This window comes from Ictalurus furcatus, chromosome 17 (genome assembly GCF_023375685.1).
Source record: "Ictalurus furcatus strain D&B chromosome 17, Billie_1.0, whole genome shotgun sequence".
In the NCBI taxonomy this organism is placed as follows: Eukaryota; Metazoa; Chordata; class Actinopteri; order Siluriformes; family Ictaluridae; genus Ictalurus; species Ictalurus furcatus.
Window position 1 is genome coordinate 12,175,438 of NC_071271.1, and position 22,698 is coordinate 12,198,135.

At 38.6% G+C, this 22,698-nt stretch overlaps 1 protein-coding gene across 2 annotated transcripts; it reads left to right on the forward strand.

Moving 5' to 3' along the window:
* The first annotated feature begins 1,541 nt into the window (after positions 1-1,541).
* On the forward strand, positions 1,542-22,524 carry pak4 (p21 protein (Cdc42/Rac)-activated kinase 4). 2 transcript variants are annotated; one of them, XM_053646354.1, is made up of 10 exons: positions 1,542-1,837; positions 12,871-13,274; positions 13,797-14,005; positions 14,098-14,482; positions 14,586-14,993; positions 15,196-15,329; positions 16,778-16,904; positions 18,654-18,779; positions 18,908-19,042; positions 19,141-22,524. In XM_053646354.1, exons 2-10 carry the CDS (start codon positions 13,074-13,076, stop codon positions 19,294-19,296), a joined length of 1,881 nt encoding a protein of 626 aa, XP_053502329.1. In that variant the 5' UTR covers positions 1,542-1,837; positions 12,871-13,073; the 3' UTR covers positions 19,297-22,524. The 2 variants fall into 2 exon arrangements, with proteins under 2 accessions (XP_053502329.1, XP_053502328.1); XM_053646353.1 differs by having other exon boundaries at positions 13,053-13,274.
* Positions 22,525-22,698: the final 174 nt, after the last annotated feature.

Sequence of the window (22,698 nt, forward strand, 5' to 3'; positions counted from 1 at the left end):
TGTGATGAAACAAATCAACAGAATATATGATATGTGAATGAACTAAAATTTTCGAACAGGTTTCAGAAGTCTGGTTAAAACTGTGCTAATTAATGATATTTTACAGAAGCTTTAGAAGTGTTCAACAGTTAGTGTTCTTCCAAACCTAAAATACCGTACTACTGTAATTGTATTGGTTTAAGATTTTTGTAATCTATTAATAAAGAAGCCCACAAGTACCAGTCTTCAGTGCATTTGTCACTGGAACGGGAATGATGTGTGCTGGAGCTACCACAACTCTCCCCAGAGTAAAGCCACTCTGCAGTCTCACAGCCACAGAAGCCCGAGTCTCTTGTTGCCAGTGTGATAGTGGAGTGGAGCAACAGTGGCAACATGGGGCACTGACGATAGTTCAACCTATGTACAGCTCATCTGTCATAAACAACAAAACTCACACACACACACACACACACACACACATATATATATATATATATATATATATATATATATATATATATAATATATGTATGTATATATGTGTGTGTGTATGTGTATATATATATATATATATATATATATATATATACACATACACATACACACACACATATATACATACATATATTATATATATATATATATATATATATATATATATATATGTTACTATAAGAATTCAAATATAATTAACAAAAATAATATGTACAATAGTACATCGTCATTAGCCAAACTATTTCTCAGAGATGGCTTCCTCTTCTTGCTTTACTCATTATATTGTTAGTAGTTGTTTACATTTTGTTTTCCTTTTAGCATTGCTGTTATGTTATATGCTGTTAACCTTATAATTATTACTTGGGTGCACAGTGGCTTAGTGTTTAGCATGTTTGCCTTGCATGTCTAGGGGTTGGTTTCAAATCTATGCTCTGTGTGTGTGGAGTTTGCATGTTCTCTACGTGGTACTCTGGTTTCCTCCCCCAGTCCAAAAGGCATGTGTTGTGGGCTGATTTGTATTTCCAAATTGTCTCTAGTGGATGAATGGGCGATTGTGCCCTTCGATGGGTTGGGGACGTCTGTAGTCCGCCCAGGGTGTCCCCCGCCTTGTGCCTTGAGTTCCCTGGGATCGGCTCCAGGTTTTTATTTATTACTTGGACTTGTAGATGTGTGTAGGATAAAGTTGTTACTGGCGATGAGTGAATCTGTACAAAAGTACCTACATTAAATGGACCTGTGTGCGTGACTTGCAGCACATGGTCCTATCCATGGCCCTAACCAGGATAAAGTGGTTACTGAAGATCAGTGAATGCTTGAATGTTGTATTATACTCAGTAAATTACATGCTTGATCATAAAATAAATTAAATTTGCTTTTCTTTAAAAGGAGTCCCTAGTTGCAAATAGTTTTCAAAACTCCAACCCTAGGAGGTCACCTTGAGCCTCCTGAGGTATTCCCCCACTGAAACCTCTGAAGAACAAAATAGCGCCAAACGACTAGTCTGAGGCCAATGCAGAGTGAAATATTTGACACTTTGGTACTTCCATGACAGAAATGCTAATGCTAAAACGTATATATTTATACACAAATGACCACATTTTACAGGACAACTGAAGAGGGAAAACACGACACAGTGAATTGTTAGAGTGCTGCAGCTAGGGGCGCTGCGGAGTCATGATGGTGCCCGGATGTTGTTTCCGTTTCCAACATGGCGCGGGGGAGGTCTTGTTGCCGAGGGGTTTGACTTATGATAAACGCATTTAGCCAGTTTTTCACTCAAATTTGTAATCGTCTCCCAGTTGAACAACGCGCTCTGGGGCGTTTATGAAGTTGAATGCTTGACGGAATCTACATTATACTCCAGGTAACGTCTGAGTGGTGTGAACTTATTTGCGCTTACTTTATCGAACAAAACTTTAGACTAGTTTCGGCGACTAATAGTGAAGCTAAAGTAGCAGCTCCAGCTAGCGAGCTAACTATTAGCTTACATGCATGGCATAGTCAGTTAGCCTAGCATATCCATTTTGAATGTCGGGGCGTTAAAAGCAGATTTGATGGAAGAATAGTTTAGTGTTCAATTATATTTATATATATTTAAAATGCTACATTAATACATCAGCATGTAGATTTTTGTAGGTTAACGTTATTACTTTTAGTCAGCTTTGTTATATTTATTTTTATATTATACTATCCTTACTAGCTAGTCAGCTGTGTTCGTATTGATTAGCAAAGCTTCTTAGTGTAACATTGGTTAGTTAGCTAAGTTACTTCATGAATACTATTAAGTTTGAACCCTTTATACGGGTGTGTTGTCGTAAGAAAGATATCCAGGATTATAAACTCGGTGAGCTTTTAAGGCCAGAGTTTTCCTTATTGCGATATATTTGTGGTTAACTGATTTAGTAAGAAAGTATCAGTGTAAGTTTGTTCTCTTGGTTAAGTTAGTTTGTCGTTATCACAGGATATGTAACTTTAGAAAACGCTCATCTGAACTACATCAGTTACTTAATATATAGTTAATTACAGTGTTGTTTATGTTAAGTTTATGGCCCTCAGACTGAGAGTTTCGGCTTGAGTTTTCAGTGGTCTAGATCGAACCTCTCCGTTGCTGATAGTGTGTGTGTGTGTGTGTGTGTGTGTGTGTGTGTGTGTGTATATATATATATATATATATATATATATATATATATATATATATATATATATATATATTTCTTTTTCAGTGTAAATTAGTATCGTTTTGTCTTATCCTGTTGAATGATTTGAAGTCAGTTTCGATCATGTTGAGATGACTGAGATGTGTGTGGTTTCTGTGTGGATGATCTACTGTACTATTGTATTCATACCATTGTGTGATTAGTTGATTTTCCAGGAAGCGTCTTATTGACTTATTAGAAACTCTTTCTCCAAGTGTCATCTGTAGTCGACAACTTTCTTGTTACTTTAATCAGGTTATAGCAATGGTCATTATCAAGTAAGGAATAAAACACAAGGTGCGCTGTTATCGGGAAAATAAACTGTGATGGTGTGTTGTGATGCAGTTACTACACCAAAGTGGATTATTTTTCCTTTGACAGCATGTCCTGAAGTGTTTTATTCCTCTTGTACCATCAAAAGTTGCCAAGGATTTTTTTTTATTATTCATTAAAGAACAACATCATGCTTTTTTTTTTAATTAAATTGTGTTGTTGCATTTAGTGTTGTGGAACATCCGTGAGTTCCTGTTTTCACTTATGATATTACGGTCCTTCCCTCACAAGTCCTCTTCTTCTTCTTCTTCTTCTTTTTAAGTTTAATAAGATGGAAAAGGTAATAGGATGCACGGTGGCTTATTGGGTCGCACGTTCACCTCACACCTCCAGGGTTGGGGGTTCGATTCTCACTGCTGCCCTGTGGTGTGTGTGGAGTTTGCCTGTTCTTCCTATGCCACGGGGGTTTCCTCCGGGTACTCCGGTTTCCTCCCCCAGTCCAAAGACATGCATGGTAGGCTGATTGGCATTTCCAAAGTGTCTCTAGTGTATGAATGGGTGTGTGAATGTGCATGTGATTGTGCCCTGCAATGGATTGGCACCCCGGTGTACCCCGCCTTGTGTCCTATGCTCCCTGGGATAGGCTCCAGGTTCCCCGCAACCCTGTAGGATAAGTGGTATAGAAAATGGATGGATGGATAAAAGTAACTTTTCAAGTCCTTCCAGGATTTTGCAATCAATTATGCAGAAATTAACGCAAAATCAAGCAAACTCTGCAATGTTCGGAGGAACTTACAATGTTTCAAAATTACCACACATTTTCCGCAGATTTGGACCAAGACGTGTCATGTGACGTCATCACAACGCGCATTCGGCCAAAGCCCTCTACGATTCACATGCGTCAAATATGAGTACAGCTAAAAGGTCTTATATAGCAACGAACATTACTGCAGAAGAAGTGCAAAACTATTTTGTGAAATTGCAATTTCACCAATTCAAGTAGTTTTCCTCAAAAAAGGCAGAAAAAACTCCTAAATTTTTTTAAGAAGCCGCAGCAAAAGCAAGCATTTTTGGCTGCAACAATCCCACAAAAAACTCTGTGAGATCCTGTATGGACTGCTTCCATTCACTTGTTATGAAGAAAATGCAAAGTCGTTTGTACTGAAGACCTGTATCTGAAAACTTGGACTATTACAACTTGCTGACACAGAGATGTTAAAAAAATCTCATTGTAGAAAACTTCACCACGTCCATGATTAGACATTTCTCTTTGTGAAAGATGTGGATTATGTGAGTGTTTGTGGTATAAGTCGCTGTGAATGAGCTGTTACTATAGAAATGTTACTCTAACTTATTTAAACGAGCGCATTAATATGCACCTGTAATTTGAATTATAGCCAGTTTAATTTATAGAAAATTAATCAACCATAAGATTGTAGACTTTAACAGCACTGTGGTGTGATTACTATTAAAGTTGCTCGTTATAATGAATTTATTACACTTATTTGCCCAGCTGATTGGTCACTTCAACTTCACAAGTTTGTGCGTAACTAGGAACTTTTATCAAATATTATTTTCACCACATTTTAAGTTTTGACTTGGTTTGTGTTCTTTGGCTGGAAGGTTCGATATTGAAAAGCTATAATAACGTTTAAAAAAACAGTAATCCTGGTGTGCATTTGTCTACTGAGCCTAATATTTAAATAGTTAGATCATGTTCATAGAATAAACCTGTGTGGTAATTTGGTTTGAATGTGCTCCTTGTCTGCAGAAAGGTGGAGAACCCTGTCTCTGATCTTGAGTAACGTTGGTGTCCTGCCAAAAAGAAACATATTTAGTTTAGTAACAGCTTCGATCCTTTACCATCTATCCTTGTTTGTCATTCTAATCTGACACGGTGTAATGAATGTTTTGAGGGCTTACCACTCGTATATTACCATAATTATATGTCAGTGCTGTTACATCAGAAAATGATGGCATTGATTTGTCCGGTAAAACCCAGCCTGCTGTCTCAACATAGCTGACTTTATATAATGAAAGGAAAACATTCCACACTTTACTTTATGCTAATAAGAATTTCTTTAAGCTAAATTGGTTTTTGCCCTGAATATATACTGCAGTCAGCGGACACTAGGTTTGTTCTGATAATCAGTTATTTGATGAAAAGGGTGTCAGGAATATGTAATATGTTGCGCAAAAAACCCCATCCTCATACAGAGGCTGAGATGATGTGTAGCAGGCGAGGGTGAACATGTAGAGCGTTATGTTGTAAATAATAAATTCAAAATTAAATGTATGCGGTTTTGCTCTCTGGTTTAAGACTTTTTGGACACCCTGTCTATTAATCGGTAGATAATGTGGACATTTTAACATCTCACTTTGTTTTAGTTAAAAAACATTTTTTAAAACCTAAACTAAGAAGCTGTTATGCGATTATGAATAAATCATATACTCAGCAGCATGCTACAAAGGACAACGTTCGCTTTTGATGACGCGCGTCTCATCATGCTAGTTGAGGTTTTTAGGTTTAAAAGGCTCTTCAATTAAAGTATTTGTAATGCATGCAGTATTTTAATGCGTTGTGATAATATAGTAAACTGGGGTAAAAGATTAGGTGATTATTGTAACTTGGAATATATATGGATACACGCCAAGTTGAAACTCTTGTTGTACACTGCATATGTCTGCATGTACTATTACTAGCTTCTGAAGATCGTTAATGTAAGTTTATTATCCACTTATAGTGACCCATAGTTTTTTTTTTGTTGTTGTTGTTTTGTTTTTAGGGTAATACCTTTTCTCCTTTGATAAATATATTTGGTATTTCTCAAGTCTTTTAAAAAGCAGCGTAGGTTTTCTCAAGTCTTTTCCAAATGCAACCAGTCCATGTTTGACTTTGCTTTTTTTTTCTGTGTTCATATTATTTCAAATTTAGTTTCTCCTACTACTTAGGGCAGCTCACATCCTTAACTTTGGGAGACAGCATGTTGGACGGTTTAGATGGATGAAATCTGTACTGGGCGCTCCACAAATTCCTGGCATACAAGTGCAGAAACGGACACTCATGCAGAATGTGCCATCTCCTTAGATGTACACTATTGTGCGAAAGTCTTGGCCACTCTTTTCTTTTTTTTTTTTAGGACAAACTTTGTTATAGATTTTTATTTTATGACGTCTGCGTTTAGTCAGTACAAGAACATTTTAGATTTCCCAACTAGTTTTCCAGAGCAAAATGAAATGTTGCAGAAAAAAGTTTTTGTCATTTAAAGGTAGCAGCGTATTACATAAGAGGGACTTTTGAGACAATGAAAGCTGCTGAGTTTTGCTGCAAAAATAAGAACAAGTGCGACAGTCAGAATCTCCAGAAGAACCGTGACTGATTCTGCAAGATGCTCAATAAAACTTACAGCTCATTTCCTTAGAAAACTGCACACATTGAGACAACAATTGTATTTGTTTTTTTTTTTTTTAAAGCTTAGGGTCGTCACACCAAATATTGACTTTTTCATTTACAGCTGTTTACTGCTCTTTATAGTATTTTTTAAAACGGAGAAACGTTTAATTTCATTATTTTTTGAAGGCATCTTTGCTGTACTGCATTTCTTTGCATGTGCCTATGGTGCTTTTCCACTGCACGGTACGGCTCGACTCGGGGTTTTTCACTGTGGATAGTACCTGGTACTTTTTTTGGTACCACCTCGGTCAAGGTTCCAGGTGAGCCGAGCCGATACTAAGCGTGAGCCGCGCGCTGTGGGAGTAGGAATTCTACTTAACGAGTGGTTCTGTATTATGCCTGAATAAATGTCGTTTAATACATACTCTGCGTACGGTTATACTATATTAATTGAAAATTATGTATTTATCTCATTACAGATAAAATCACAACACAGGTTTCTGTTTTAGATTTTTACATCTCACTTGTTACGATTTCCAATCCAGCGTTTATCGAAGTCACTCCTGTCGCATCTGAATCTAACTTAGTCACATCAAGCACTACATAGGGTCTAGAGCGCTGTTATTTTACATCCTTAATAGTGTCTGTGTTCAGTGAACAGGAAAGGCGTTTGGAATACGGCCCGACCGTGTATCTGTACTGGACTTTGATAATACATTATTCCTGCATGAAGGTGAGTGGAAGACGGCACCCATGTTGAGGCGACACTAAACTGCAGTGGAAAAGCAAGCTCGGAAAAGTAAACTGAACCGAGTCGTACCATGCAGTGGAAAAGTGGCTTAAGACTTTTTTGTACAATAACGTACATCCTGCATTAAATTAACTCCTTTGAAAGCTATGCAGGTTTCAGGCTGATGGTCCTTTTTTCCACCTTCACTGGAGTATGTTTAAATAAGCTACAAGGTTGTGCAATAGCTTCAATCAGTGAAACGCAAGGAATGCATGTTGATGTGTTTTTTTTCACAGCGACAGAGGTCAAAAGAGACCAACCCTTTTTACTTAACAGTTGCTACAGACAAATAAATCAGGTTTGTCTTCAGTGAGCCCTGAACATGCTGACGTCTCTCATCTCGAAGAAGAACGCATTTAGAGGAATCACTTCATAGCCGCAAGGGTAGCCATGGAGTGTTCTATAAAAATAGATTAAAGATTCAGAATAACCATTTAAAGTGTGCCAAATAACATGGGACATCAGTTTTTCAGTTGTGCTATCGGTTGTTAAGCTTAGATTGTTAGTTGCTCTGTAACTAAGACAGATATATATATATATATATATATATATATATATATATATATATATATATATATATATATATATATATAATATGCATGCGCGCGCGTGTGTGTGTGTCTTATACAGTACAAAAGCCTATCAAGATCAGTAGGCAGTGATTAAACAAAGTCAGTCTTTGTTGTAACAACCTTTGCTTTTTAAAATGTAGCCTCCAGTACCATTTGTGCAGTTTGATTAGGAAACTGTTGCTTCACATGAGATTTTATTTCTGCAGGTAAAACCTGACAGTCTTCATTATGTTTGTTGGTCTATTTCTTAATACATTACTTTCTTTACTGACATGCAAACATTTTTATTTACCACTTAATTTTTTTTGTTGGAAAAGTAATGTTGGGAAAACTAATGTTTTTTTTCTGACTTAATAATGCATAAGTCATAAAATAAACATCTATAACAAAATTTGTAATAAAAATTAATAGGGTGCCTAAGATGCTTGCATAGTAATGTCCAAGTGTTTTACCAGTGGTGTTTTTTCATTTTTTGTGATAACTTGATTGTTTATGGCGATGAGATTTGGAATACTTGAGGTTTGAGGTGCTCAAATTTCATATGCTGTGATATAATAAATAAAAACCAATGTGCATGTTTTTGCACACACTGTGGGTTTATCTGTAAGTGAAAGCTTCTAGACTGGTCAAACATTCACAGTTTGGGAAGTGGTCATACCCAAGTATGAAGGTCATCTGGGCTTGACTGGCAGCAGGCCAAGGTGCAGTGTAGTGACTTTTATTTATTTATTTATTAAAAATTTTTTATCATGGGTGTGGTGGAGTGGGATTGAGCACTGTGGCCATTGGCCACAGTGCAACATCACTGCCCGTTGGTCTGGTCATATATTGTACGGTTTCAGTGAGGTGATTGTGCGTATACCCAAGTTCAAGGCTTTCAGTCCAGACAGTGTAAAGTAGTGTGTGCATAGCTCGTGCCATCGTTTGTCAGATCTTGCAGGCCAAATGAAGTGTTTAGCCCATAACTAATAGACCAATGTTGGGTACTGGGTTGTTTGGATATGTGGGTGTAAAAGAATGTTACCAATAACACTGATGGAAAAATGGTCAATGTACATGTCACTTAGTTAGCTACAGCTAAAAGCGCTCATTTACCAACATTGCAGTGCTGGCTCAGCGATTAAGGTTCTGGGTTACTCACCAGAAGGTCGGAGGTTCAAGCTGCCCCTATTGGGCCCTTGAGCATAGCCCTAATCCTCTCTGCTCCAAAGGTGCAAAGCCATATCATGGCTGACCCTGTGCTCTGACCCCAACTTCCTAGCAAGCCAGGATATGCAAAGAAAAATAATTTTGCTGTGCTGTAATGTATGTGTGACCAATAAAGACTCATTATCATTATTAAAACAATTTCCTGCAATTGCAATTTCGCCAAATCAAGTAGTTCCGCAAAAAATCCGCACAAGAACTCTGCAAGTTGCATCGCAAATTTTGTAAAAAGCCACAGCAAAATCAAGCATTTTTGTCCGCGACAATCACAAAAACAAAGAAACGCTGAATTCCTTTAGGGACTGGATTATATTAGTGTTACATATAAAGGTCACATGACCAGTTATACACATTATCACTGATGCTAGCCTGGTGCAGCCAATGAAACACTTTGACAGTAAATGAGTTCAAATATCAATTTTGGTGAAAGCCAAAGATTTCACCTTGAAATCACTGGGGATTTTCAGAACATTCAGATGTTTCTTTGATTGTTCTTGTTAAGTATATGCAGTTAGAATTCCTTCTGTTGTTGTTTTGTTTAGGCGTAAACACAGGAGATCTTCTGGTATAGCAGTGGCATGACGATGTGTACATTTACAGGAATTTCCAAACTTCACAGAGATGAAAATCTGTTGGATTTATTGGGAACAAAAATCACACAGATCTCCACACTTCTCTCGCTCCGCCCCGTGGTTAACACAAGTGGACTTATTCCACACTGTGTCCCAAAGATACAGCACTAAATATACACTTCGTATATCATAAGCCGATTTTTACCAAATACATTTGGCTGAATGTTTGTCTCAACTTGTAGAGATTAAAGGGGGGGAAAAAACTTTACTGTTGTCAGGTAGTGCTGAACAAATATATAGTGATAAGAAATAAACACTTCATAGACTGTTGATGTTTTTCACTTTTTCGGACAAGTTGGAACATCGCATTAGAAGAAACGAACAGTTGTCAAATTGGTACACAGTGTTTTACTTTCATCTGTCAAGTGGCACAGTGCTTCTGTCTGTGTTAATATTTTCATTCCTGTAGTCTTCCCAATGATTGCTGGATAATGTCCAAGTTTAGTCAATATTTGCATCTTTAGTCGCAGCCCCACATGCAAACAGATAAGTCTGTGTACCTGCCATCAACAGCAATGCTATCCAACCATCACACTAAGAGGAACAGGAAGATTAACCAGAACAGAGTTTTAATATCGAAACCAAAATGATCAATGTGTTGCTGTGCTTCAGTTATGAAAACAGAAGCTGTTTTGAAAAAGCATATGTAATCTGATGTCTTTTACTTGTATTTGTCTTGACCCACTTCAGTTTGTGAATAAATGTGATCAAAGCATTGGAAACACGGCACTTAAATTAAATGTGTCTAAAAGTGATGCTAGAGTTTTATTTTTGGATTCCTTTTACAGCAAGATGAAACCATATAACATATTTGACCCTGGTGTTGACAGCCGAGTTATTACTTTCCTGTGTCCTTTAATGGCAGTATGTATGAAAAACATTTGTGTTTGCACTTGTCATCATTATCACTGCTATATAAGTTAATTGAAACATTACTGTAAAACATTAAGTTAAATCGTTACATATTTAACTTCTCATTTATACAAGTACGCTCATGATATTGGTATGATGGGTCTGTTCAAGGAAGGAGACTCGGACAGATAAGATTAATATTTCCCTTATGTATTAAAATGTTTGGACAGCTCAGTTGTAGTTACAAAAGGTACAAAAGGCACCCTAATCTATTCTGAGATGTGGATATGATACTCTTTTTAGAGGATTTTTGTTAAGGGCATTTTGCTTTGAAATCACTTTGTTTTCACAGAGCAAGGTTTTCTCTGTTAGCAGGTAAAAAAAAAAGAAAAAAAAAACTGGATGTCTATAATAGATGGGTAACGATATACTCTCCAAAGTCGGCTAAATGTCTGGCTTCCTGCAGCCTCTTTCTCAGGTACAGTAGACTGCCTCGGGGTGGGGGGTGTCATTTGAAAGCTACTGAAAAGCTTTTTTTTTTTTTTTTTTTTAACAGTTATAAAGTGGTTGTGTAACTGTATAACCTATAATGTGTGTCGGTTGTTGTGATCTGGAGTGAGATGATTAGTACAGCCTGTTCTGTAGTCTCGAACTGTACATATACAAGGTTGGAACAACAATGGAGGCATGTACAATGTCTACTCAAGTGTCTAGTAAATACACAGGGTTTAAAAATCCTAACATCATACACAACACAACCATGCAACTGTTCTGTTAACATCTTTACTGTGTTTAGAAAGGCTCACCACTCAAATAATGAGGTCCCTTTTCTTTGATGAACAGAGTAGCAGGATTGTCAAGTTGTGCAGCAACAGATTGTATGACTACAGTCAGTATGTTGCCCAATGTAAATGTTATTTTTATTCCACACGTTTCATATAGGTGTTGTGTTTAATACATCATTCACAGTCACATAATCAGACTCAATGTTGTTGTTTTTTGTAATATAACAGCTTTATACCAAAGCTGTTGCACTAATATTTCATGTAATCCTTTTAGTTCATCTTCTGTGGCATTTTGAAATACACTACTTGAAAAGAGCATGACCTTGACCCTAGTAATACGTTCACGCTGAGATCTTAAGGCGGAGCTCATGTGCTTCCTCCATCTCCACAAATAATCTGCTTGTACTTCAAAAGCTGCTGCCCTTTTGAAAAGTTCTTTTCAGTATGGACACAAACCAATAAACAGTGTGTTTCCCAGGCCTGACTCACCAGGGTGAGGAGGAGGGGGCTTCACTAAACTCCTGTAAGAGCTGAGTGTTTCTGGGAGAGTGTGTGCTTTTAGTGAAACTTGCACAGCAGAAAGAGGTTTGTGCTACTGTATGAAGAAGCTGATGAAAGTTTATTAGAAACAGCTTAAACAAACAAATTCCAAACTACTTTCATGTATTTGACATTAAACCAAACTTCAAACTGCATTTTTCATGTTTGTGTTTGAATGAGTAGCTCAGGCTGTGCAAGCCTTTAGCATGTTTATTGCCATAGACTTGATAAATGAAGTAACTTAGAACTGAGATTCAAACTGCCTTTAACGCTGAAGTGTAAATTAAGGAGGAGATAATTTGCTAGGCATGGGGTTTTTAAATGAATTTAACTTGGTGGTGGTGGTGGTAGTAGTAGTAGTTAGGCATGTGAGATTGTTTGCAAAATGTGATCATCCTATCGTGCCCCCTAACTATCGCTGATTTTTTTATAAGTAAATATGGGTGGGAAAACACGTGTTGTGTACAAATATTAGGGAATTATTATTTTGAAAATAGATATGAGATGTCGAATTGGTCACTCAAGACTCATTTATTGAAAGGCAAAGATTTTCTTGAGTGTAAAAGATATTTTGATAGAATTTTATAATGATATTAGACAATGTTTTTACTCAGAAAACATTAATGGACATTTTAAAAAAGGTTTCTCCTGGAATAATTGTAGAATTATTTTTTTTTATCATTTTTTTTAAAATCGAAAGATTCTGTATAATTGTTGTTGTTGTTGTTATTATTATTATTATTATTATTATTATTATTATTATTATATATGTATATTTTTGTATTAATATTATTAACTGCCTGTTAACAAGGTAAGAGGAATGCTTGCAAAGCTGAAGTTGGGACTGTAAACAAACGCAAGTTAGTAGCTGTAACTAAACTCGTAATAAAATTAATTAAGCTACACGTGCATGTTCTCAGTGGTGAATAGCAGCGAAGATACTTGAATTTTTGTATATTGAGCCCTGATAAACCACACAGTCATTTTCTTAATATAAATCTCTGTTCTAGTTTTGAGAGGAAAGACATTATCTGTTTTGTTGCTCTGATTTAAGATGTTTTGTCGCTCTGCTCTAAATTATGGTTCATATGGGATACAAAATATTCGAAAAGCAAGCACATTACAACTTACAACAAATTTTTTGTTGATCTTTGCAGACACCACGTTTTCCGACAGACATTAAAGTCTTCCAACTTGATAGCCATCGCGACGGTTGGAATTTATTGGCAATTCTTCATACTTTCATCTATTGTCCCAAACCTCGTAGTAGTAGTTTTGGTGGTATTTTACCTTGTGTTGAAGAAGCATCATGAGTACTGATGGTCATGCACTCTTCTAGTTCTGATGCTCTGCTGCAGCCATGTTCACCAAGAAGAAAAAGCAGCGCATTCAGATCTCAGCTCCCTCCAACTTTGAGCACCGTGTGCACACTGACTTTGATGAGCAGGAGCAGAAGTTTGTGGGGCTTCCTCGCCAATGGCAGAGCCTCATCGAAGACACGGCCAAGAGGCCCAAGCCCTTCATCGATGCCACGGTCATCACCACTGTGGAGCCTCGCAAGGTAAGCTTCTGGTTTGCCCACATTGGAATGAGTATTATTTCCATATGAATATTTTGCTCTGCAGCAGCCACATAGTCATAACATTGTTGTAGATTATGATTTTCTCCACATTTCTTAGTTAACATCAGTTGAAATGTGGGTTTAAATTGAACCATATCTGTTCATTGAAATGGATGATTTAAGAGACGTGCCAGAAACACCTGTGGTGTGGTTTGGGCATACAGTAAATGTTTATTCTTAATGATCAGTTACTGCATCAGCATTAGAGAGCAGAACTTGACTATTAAAAAGCCCTTGAACTCAGACCAACATGAATATTTATGGCATTGTTGTCTAACCACTAAGATGTGTTTAAGATATGTATGGTCCACATAGTCCACACAAATCCCTGGGGTGCAGATACCATGCTTTTTCTTTGGTCCATGCAAAAAAAAAAGCAGCAGATCATTGTTTAAGAGTCTAAGATAGTGACTGGTTTGTTGACCTTTGCCCTTACTTTTGATGCAATGTCCATTTTTTCAGGCCATAGTACGAGGCAGTAAGATTGGGGTTGATGGCTCTCTGACATGGCTCTTGGATGAGTTTGAAACCATGTCAGTGATCCGTTCAAACTCTCTGCGACGGGGCAGTCCTCCCACACAGCCTCGCTCTGACTCAGGCTCCTCTGGGATGCAGGAGAATGGGGAGCAGCCTTACCGGCACCATGAGCATGCAGGCGAGAGCAGAGACAGGTCAGTGTTGCCTCATACTGTGCTTTGTTTCCTTCCAATGTGCCCTTTCATTTCCGACAGCTGATGCTTATTCCTTATTTGTGTGTGAGTAGAGAGAAAACGCGTCCCGATTCCCAGAGACCAGCTCGAGCCCAACGAGAAGACGGGAGACCGATGCAGCCCCATGGCCAAGAGCCAAGCAGACGTAAAGAGCAAGAACGACCCACTGGACCTCCCCCACCACCTCACAGAGATCGAGACCACCACAACCCAGTGGTCTGGAGGGAAGTGGCCAATGACAAAAGACCGAAATCCAGTTACACAAGTCAAGACGAAAGCCCACAGTCCCCACGGGACAAGAGACCTCTCTCTGGACCAAATGTTCGAACTCCCAACCTACCTGTCACAGAGGGGGTGATGAAGACAGCACAACAAAGCCGGCCGTTTAACACTTACCCCCGCTCTGAAAGTGACTCGGCAAGAAACCCCAGCAGTCAGGTGAGTACAGACCAGAAAACAAGAAAACTGACAGGAGATTCTTACCAGATTCTGAAAAAAATTCTACTCTGTTACTTCTCTCTTATCTCCTTTTCCATTGTAGGACCTGAAGCCAGGCAGGACTCAGGACTCTCCCCCGAATGGCCCATCCGGGTCAAGCCGAAGTGGGAACAGTGGGGGTAAGGGCTCCTCACAGCAGCATCATGCGTCTCACCCTGCTTTGGGTCCAGAGCCCCCCCAAAGCCAGCCATTTCCACCAGCATCCCGCCCTCCTGTGCCCTCTGGACCACCCCAGCAACCCCAGCGTGTTTCTCACGAGCAGTTCCGTGCTGCTCTTCAGATGGTGGTGGACCCTGGTGACCCCCGCACCTACCTCGACCACTACATCAAAATTGGCGAGGGCTCCACTGGTATTGTGTGTATTGCAACAGTTAAGAGCTCTGGCAAACTGGTGGCTGTGAAAAAGATGGATCTGCGCAAACAACAGCGGCGCGAGCTGCTCTTTAATGAGGTAAATTTTGTTGTAACAATTCTTAATTTTCTCATTAAAAAAAAACTGTCATCACTGTGTGAGCTGACCTTTGTCAGTATGTTATGCTGGTTTTTAACCTCCAGCATAGACACAGTTGCAAATGTTGTGTTGCCTGAAAGTCGACCGTTTTTTTTTTTCATCCAGTGACTTTTCAGTTAGTGACCTTTTTTTATTCTTTAAGGTGGTGATCATGCGAGACTATCACCATGAGAATGTTGTGGACATGTACAACAGTTACTTAGTCGGTGATGAGCTCTGGGTTGTCATGGAGTTCCTCGAAGGTGGCGCACTCACTGACATAGTCACACATACGAGGTAAGTGTTTGTGGTTGTTTCTTATTACTCACAAAGTAACTTTAACCCACACTGATTATTTCAATGAGTAGATCACAATAAATTTTTAACATTTCCTGCATTAATCATTTTTTCAACATATTAATGTAGAGAGATTCAGCCATAACATGAAAACCACCTGCCTAATATTGTGTAGGTCCTCCTTGTGCTTCCAAAACAGTTCTGACCCGTCGAGGCATGGACGCCACAAGACCTCTGAAGGTGTGCTGTGGTATGTGGCACCAAGATGTTAGCAGCAGATCCTTTAGGTTGTGTAATTTGCAAGGCAGGGACTACTTGGCTTGGACTTGTTTGTCCACCACATCCCACAGATGCTCGATTGGATTGAGATCTGGGGAATTTGGAGGCCAATTCAACACATTGAATTCTTTGTCATGTTCTTCAAACCATTCCTGCTGAAAGCGTCCACTGCCATTAGAGAATACCGTTGACATGAATGGGTGTACTTGGTCTGCAGCACTGTTCAGGTAGGTGTCCAAGTAACATCCATATAAATGCTAGGACCCAAGGTTTCCCAGAAGAATGTAGCCCAGAGCATCACACTGCTTCTGCTGGCTTGCCTTCTTCCCATAGTGCATCCTGGTGCCTTCTCTTCCCCATGTAAGCGACACACGCACACAGCCGTCCACATGATGTAAAAGAAACCGTGTTTCATCAGACCAGGCCACTTCTTCCATTGCTCCATGATCCAGTTCTCATGCTCACATGCTCATTGTAGGCGCTTTCAGCAGTGGACAGAGCGCACGGGCACTCTGACCGATTTGCAGCTACACAGCCCCACACGCAGCAAGCTGTGATGCACTGTGTGTTCTGACACCTTTCTATCATAGCCGGCATTAACTTTTTCAGCAATCTGTGCTGCAGTAGCTCTTCTGTGGGACCAGACAGGCTAGCTTTCGCTCCCCACGAGCATCAGTGAGCCTTGGGTGCCCATGACCCTGTTGCCGGGTCACCGGCACCACTTTGGTCCACTTTTGGTAGGTACTGACCACAGGCACTAACCACAAGACCTGCCATTTTGGAGATGCTCTGACCCACTCATCTAGCCATCACAATTTGGCCCTTGTCAAAGTTACTCGGATCCTTACTCTTACACTTGCCCATTTTTCCTGCTTCCATCACATCAACTTTGAGAAATGACTGTTCACTTACCTAATATATCCCACCCCTTGACAGGTGCCATAATAACAATACAATCGCTTATTCACTTCAACTGTCAGTGGTTTTAATGTTATGGCTGATGGGTGTATATTACAACTTTATAATGTGGTTTGTTCACCACTAGGTGGCAGGTTTGTACACTAGTCATTGACTTATCATACATCTTATCATAGTTTTTTGACAACAGTGACGGCGAAACCGGTTTTGTTTTTGCGCCTTCACTACAGTATTGTGTGTGTGTGTTTCAGGATGAATGAAGAGCAGATTGCCACTGTGTGCCTGTCTGTCCTTAAGGCTCTGTCAGTGTTGCACACTCAGGGTGTCATCCACAGAGACATCAAAAGCGACTCTATTCTACTTACTCATGATGGCAGAGTGAGTTTTTCTCACCATTTTCAGAGCTATTTTCAGTTCTTTATTCCTGTTGAACCTGTAGCTTAAAGCACACGTTCCCAACCCAAGTCCTGGAGTATCCCTGTTTTGCACATTTGACTGTTTTCTTTGTTTACATCACTCTTCATTCACTTAATCAGTCAAGTTGAAATGGGAGTGATGGGGGAAACATTAAAATGTGCAGTATGGAGGGTACGACAAGACCAGGTTTGGGAATCTGCAGGTTAAAGAATACCCTTGGTTTAGAAAGTTATGTAAACTTGTTAAAACCATTACCACAATTTTCCTGTTCCATATTGCTTGTTCTGCATGAAGCCTTCTCTATTGTGGTTTAAACTTGTTTTAGGAACACTTTCTGCTTTACTGTGTTTGGAGCCTTAAAGATATATGCATGTTGCCCTGGGGCAAAAATCATAACCAGTGCTTGAGAGTTTGGTTTTGGTGGTATCACTGCCAGGCACTCATGGAGCCCCTAAAGTAAATGCTTGTGTGTCACACACAGGCAAGGTTTCATGTTGTGGTTGCTCTAAGAGAAGAGGAAGTTTTTTCTCAGTAATCATCAGTTGTTTCTCGGCAAGGCTTTGTGTGTTTGCGTTTTTTTTTTAATGTTTCATTTCCTCATGTCATGTCTGCCAACCATCCTCAGGCCACAGATCCTCATCTGTTCAGCTAGCCACACAATGTAAAGTGTTTTCAGAAAATATGACTAGGTTCATAATGATTTCTATGTACTTAATAACCCACATGTTACTGCATTCAAAAGAATAGCCCACAAAGCACCATCCACATTATAATTCTTCTAAAAGCTGAACACCCGTGCATCTGCGAATAAACCCCAATTCCCAAAGAGTTGGGACGCTGCGTAAAATGTAAATAAAACAGAATGCTATGATTTGCAGGTCTCAAACCCATATGTTACTCACAATAGAACAGAAAACATATCAAATGTTTAAACTGAGGAAATGTGCCATTTTAAGGGGAAAAATAAGGTAATTTTGAATTTGATTGCCGCAACACGTCTTAAAAAAAAAAAAGTTGGGACAGGGCAGCAAAAGGCTGGAAAAGTAAGTGTTGCTAAAAAGAAACAGCTGGGGGAACATTTTGTAACTAATTAGGTTAATTGGCAATAGTTAAGTAACATGATTGGTTATAAAGAGAGTATTTTAGAGAGGCAGAGTCTCTGGGCAGAGGTTTACCAATCTGTGAAAAACTGCATCTACAATATGTGGAACTATGTTCCAACCAACAACTTTCTTTGCTGGACATGAATGTTTTCTATGTTCTGTTGTGAATAACATATGGGTTTGAGATTTGCAAATCATTACATTGTTTTTATTTACATTTTACACAGCTTCAGTTTTTTTTGGAATTGGGGTTGTACACTAATGCATGCCTTTTAATGAATAATTTAATGTTACTGTAAACATTACAGGTAGATTACTTTTTGTTGCATCTGAGCAAAATAATGAAATATAACAAAGGTATTGGCTCAGATTGTAGTTGCCTACTTAACAACACTGAATGGCATTGCATCAAGCTTGACAGGAAATGACCTTGTGTGTGTTCTTGGATAGGTTTTAGTACAAATGTGTAGAACAAGCGTGAAATCCCCCTGTGTAATACAATTCACAGTGTGTGGACATCATTTATCTAGCACTGTGTGTTTTATTTGGGCATCAAATGATTATAGAAACACCATCTTCTTCTTTTTATTTTTTTTAACATCTTCAGATAAAGCTGTCTGACTTTGGCTTCTGTGCCCAAGTTTCAAAAGAGGTCCAGCGAAGAAAGTCGTTGGTTGGAACTCCATATTGGATGGCACCTGAGCTCATCTCAAGACTGCCATATGGACCAGAGGTGAGATCCTGGTTTTTTTTGCTACTTCATACTTATAAATGTGTACGTTATCTTTAAGCATCATGTCCAGCTGATGTTAATGGCTGATGGTGTGTTAAGGAATCTCGAAATGATCTTTTTGGTCATAGGTGGACATTTGGTCCCTTGGTATTATGGTAATTGAAATGGTCGATGGAGAGCCTCCATATTTCAACGAACCGCCACTCAAAGCAATGAAGATGATTCGAGACAACTTGCCACCCAAACTGAAGAATCTTCACAAAGTAAATCCTTCAACAATCTTCCATTTCCTTATGAAGCGAGTGTGTTTTTAAAACATTGTTTTATTATATGGTACACTTCGCTCCCTTTACTCTCTCAGGTCTCACCACTTCTCAAGGGCTTCTTGGACAGGATGCTCGTTCGGGACCCTGCCCAGAGGGCCACGGCCGAGGAGCTGCTCAAGCATCCGTTTCTCTCTAAATCTGGCCCTCCCTCTTGTATCGTGCCCCTCATGAGGCAAAACCGCATGAGATGAACGCAAGAGGGACATCCATCGCACCAGGACCCTCTGTGTATCACAAAGTACAGACGCTTTGAGGCAGGAGGCCTCCAGAAAGGTGCAGCTCTGCACACTTCAAGTTTCAGATCAAGTGTTTGAAAAGACCAGACTTGCCTCCAAATATTATAAACACTGCTGTTGGCTTGAGCTAAGGCCTTTGGAAAGGACTATACCAAAAGAAGCCCTGCAATGACAACACTGTTGATTTTACACTAGTTGCATGGTCACTGGAAACACGCCATCTTTGGTGAAGTGAGAATTCAGTGTCAGTGTTCCTCTTTTTTTCTTAGGAGGGGTTTTGTATGATTTTGCAGTTTGATCCATCTCTCACTGGCTGTGTTTAGGGGTGAAGCAATTAATCTCTGACTTAAACTCTAATATCTGGAACTTTTTGGAGCTGCTGTTTTACAGTGGAAGCAGTGCTCCATTTCTAAACTCAAACTTCACCCTCTGCACCATAACCACTTTCTGACTTCTAATCAATTTAAAGAGGAAAATAACTACTGAAGAGCTATATTTTACTTTATAAAAAGGAAAAAAACACTAGGCTCCTGTTACAACACTAGACTAGGTAAACACTGGATGTGTGCTTTTTATTCAGACCCGTGGGGTGTTTGATAAAACATAGTCACATGTCATTTAATAGATTTTATGCTTCTTTTTTTTATTATTTAATTTTATTTTATTTTGGGTGACAGTGAAGATATTTTAAGCACTGTTCTAGGATTGAAGCTGCACTCCTGTTCATTTTTTTAATCCAACACAAAAAAAATCCATCTTTCAAACAGGATGAAACCAAATATATAAAGGGATCTCTTACCATGTAGCTTTGCATCTCGACATGCTGTGTATATTCTTGTGCAGAATTCCTTTAAGATGTGAATTGTACATTCAGGACTATGTGAACCTATAACTTGGGCCTGGATGTCAAATTAAGGCGGAGCAGGTTTTGCTCGTGAAGGCTTTGGCAATTAGAAGATTAATTGAATCAGATGCATTAAATCAAACACTATCCTGTAGCACTCTAGGACTGGCGTAGTCTCGTGTTACTAGGGCTAAGTTTGTTAGGGCTAATTAACAAGGGAGGTGATCTCCAGCAGTTGATGCTTCCTTTAATTTGACTGTTCATCAGCTGCTGTCCCTGTGTCCTGCTGTGTATAAACACTAACAAGACACACATATGGCAATGTAGCTATGGGCTTGTATGAGTACAATTGTCCTATTTCAGTGCAGGGCTCTGTAACCGTGCCTTTATTTTCTAATCCTGAGCTCCTGAGGTTGGGAGCATGTTAGCTTGCACCTAGACAGCAACCAAAGATGTGACACTAAGAGCGAGAACTGAGGGGAAACTACTGGTGTGAATCAGTCTGGACATATTTCTAAATATCACACATCACGCATAGCGTTTGATTGTTCTGTTATACTTGTTCAACCTTCAAATTTTAGACTGGATAGACCTTGGAAAGCAAATTGATCTATTGGAAGAAGATTTTGAAGGTTGTGTATGTCATTTCACAGTGTCGGAGGTTTAATCTGATGAAATATTATTTGAAAGATCTTCTGTAGAAAATAGGAAGACTGAAGTAGCGTTGTAATGTACATAATTTGTGAGATATTTTAAAAATCTTACCTTAACATCTCTCATTGTAGTCACAAATTCTTTAAAAAAAAAATCAACCCATGTATAGATCTAGAAAACTTTTGTTTTGTTTTTTTAACTAATAATACTTACCAGCAGCTTTCATCTCACATTAGAGTGCTCCAGTTTTTTGGAGGTGGAACTAAAAGACAATCAAACAAATCTGAGTAACGTACAAATATCTTACCTTTTTAATATCCATGAAAGTAGATTTACTTCGGCCTGTGTACAGATGCTTCATCAGTGACCAAATAGCATTTGTAAAGTCATAAGACATGTTTTTTTTGTTTTGTTTGTTAATGGGAATTGCTTGTAAGTATTAAGGGCACAAAAACAGAGCAGATGTAGATCCAGGAATAATAATGATTGTTCCTTCAATAACAAGCAGCCTTAATGCGTTTAAATCTTCCACACTACTCAGTGGCACATGCAGTTATCGATCTGCTCTACAGGGTGTGATGACGATGGACTTTTGGGGTTAAAAAAAAAGTCTCAAACCGAGATCTTTGTTTAACATACCTGTAAAAATGTTCATAATGATGATATCAGGGCACAAAACACAAGCCTTACTTTGCTGTTAAATGGGAAATACTGTACTGTGAGAGGCATGGCTAAATGTACAGATCATTTATATATAAACTTGTTTTGGGAAATGCCTTGTACCTTTCTGTCTATCTCCCATTTGAATTCTCATCTCATTCTCAATTTGTAAAATTTTATGATTCTGCTGATGTTCACTAATGAGGTACATTTTCGAAGATACACTAATGAATTTTTACACTAATGCCATTATTTCATGTCTCTATTTGCTCATGCTATAAAAACTGGCTTGAACATAGACCTTGTTCCCTTAAAGATTAAGTAACAGTAGAAATGCCTCATGTTCACAGTTTACTTTCACCAACTGTGCGGAATGTGTGATATCAGCACTAGATTTTCTGATTATTGGTGTGTTTATTTAAATCAGTCATGTGCTGATACAGATATGGTACTGATACCATTGTGCATTATGAATTTCTTTGTCACACGTTTGTTTTTCATACCACAAGTCCCACTAATGGGCCAAGCTTATTCATACTGTTTCACTACATTCTAAAACCATCATCTGTGTTTGAGTGTTTGTGTTTTAAAGCAATATCTGTAGTTCTACCATGTGTCAGCTTGTAGGTTATACGTTAAACAATGTTTTAATTATTATTTTGAAACGAATGAATGAGATAATACACTTTGATTATCAATAGCATGTTAACATTGATTTAAATTTTGCTGTCTTTCTTAGCTGACACTCATGATTTTAGACTAATTTCCTCAAACACACGCTCAGAATCCTGTTTGGACTGTGACTACTACTGACTGGCCTGTTCGTGTTTGTGTATCAGTGAGTTCAGTCCTCTCATTGTGTTAAGTGTAGTCATGCTGAAATGTTACTTTTGATAGACACCTGATGTCAGTTCCCTTCATGATTTGTGGATTTTTGTTGTTAAAAGGACACCCCCCCCCCCCTTTTTTTTTTTAAACTCTGTTTTATTTTATTTTTGGGGGGGAATACACTTCCTACAAACAAATGTTTGTCTCTGAGCTCCTTTAAATCTAGAAATTGATGATTAGCATATATATATTTTTCTTCTTAAAGCATTTTAACACCCAACTCAAAATGAATGATGCCTGTCTTTTAGTTCCACAGGTTGGAGGAGTGGTGAAATTACAACCCACCTTGTATTAGGTTGTTATATTTACTG

Excerpts from the sequence above, each read along its gene's own strand:
- pak4 (XM_053646354.1), top strand. The coding sequence starts at position 13,074 with ATGTTCACCAAGAAGAAAAAGCAGCGCATTCAGATCTCAGCTCCCTCC. Across the intron at positions 13,275-13,796 it reads CCACTGTGGAGCCTCGCAAG|GCCATAGTACGAGGCAGTAA; the intron begins GTAAGCTTCTGG and ends CCATTTTTTCAG. Across the intron at positions 14,994-15,195 it reads GCGAGCTGCTCTTTAATGAG|GTGGTGATCATGCGAGACTA; the intron begins GTAAATTTTGTT and ends TTATTCTTTAAG.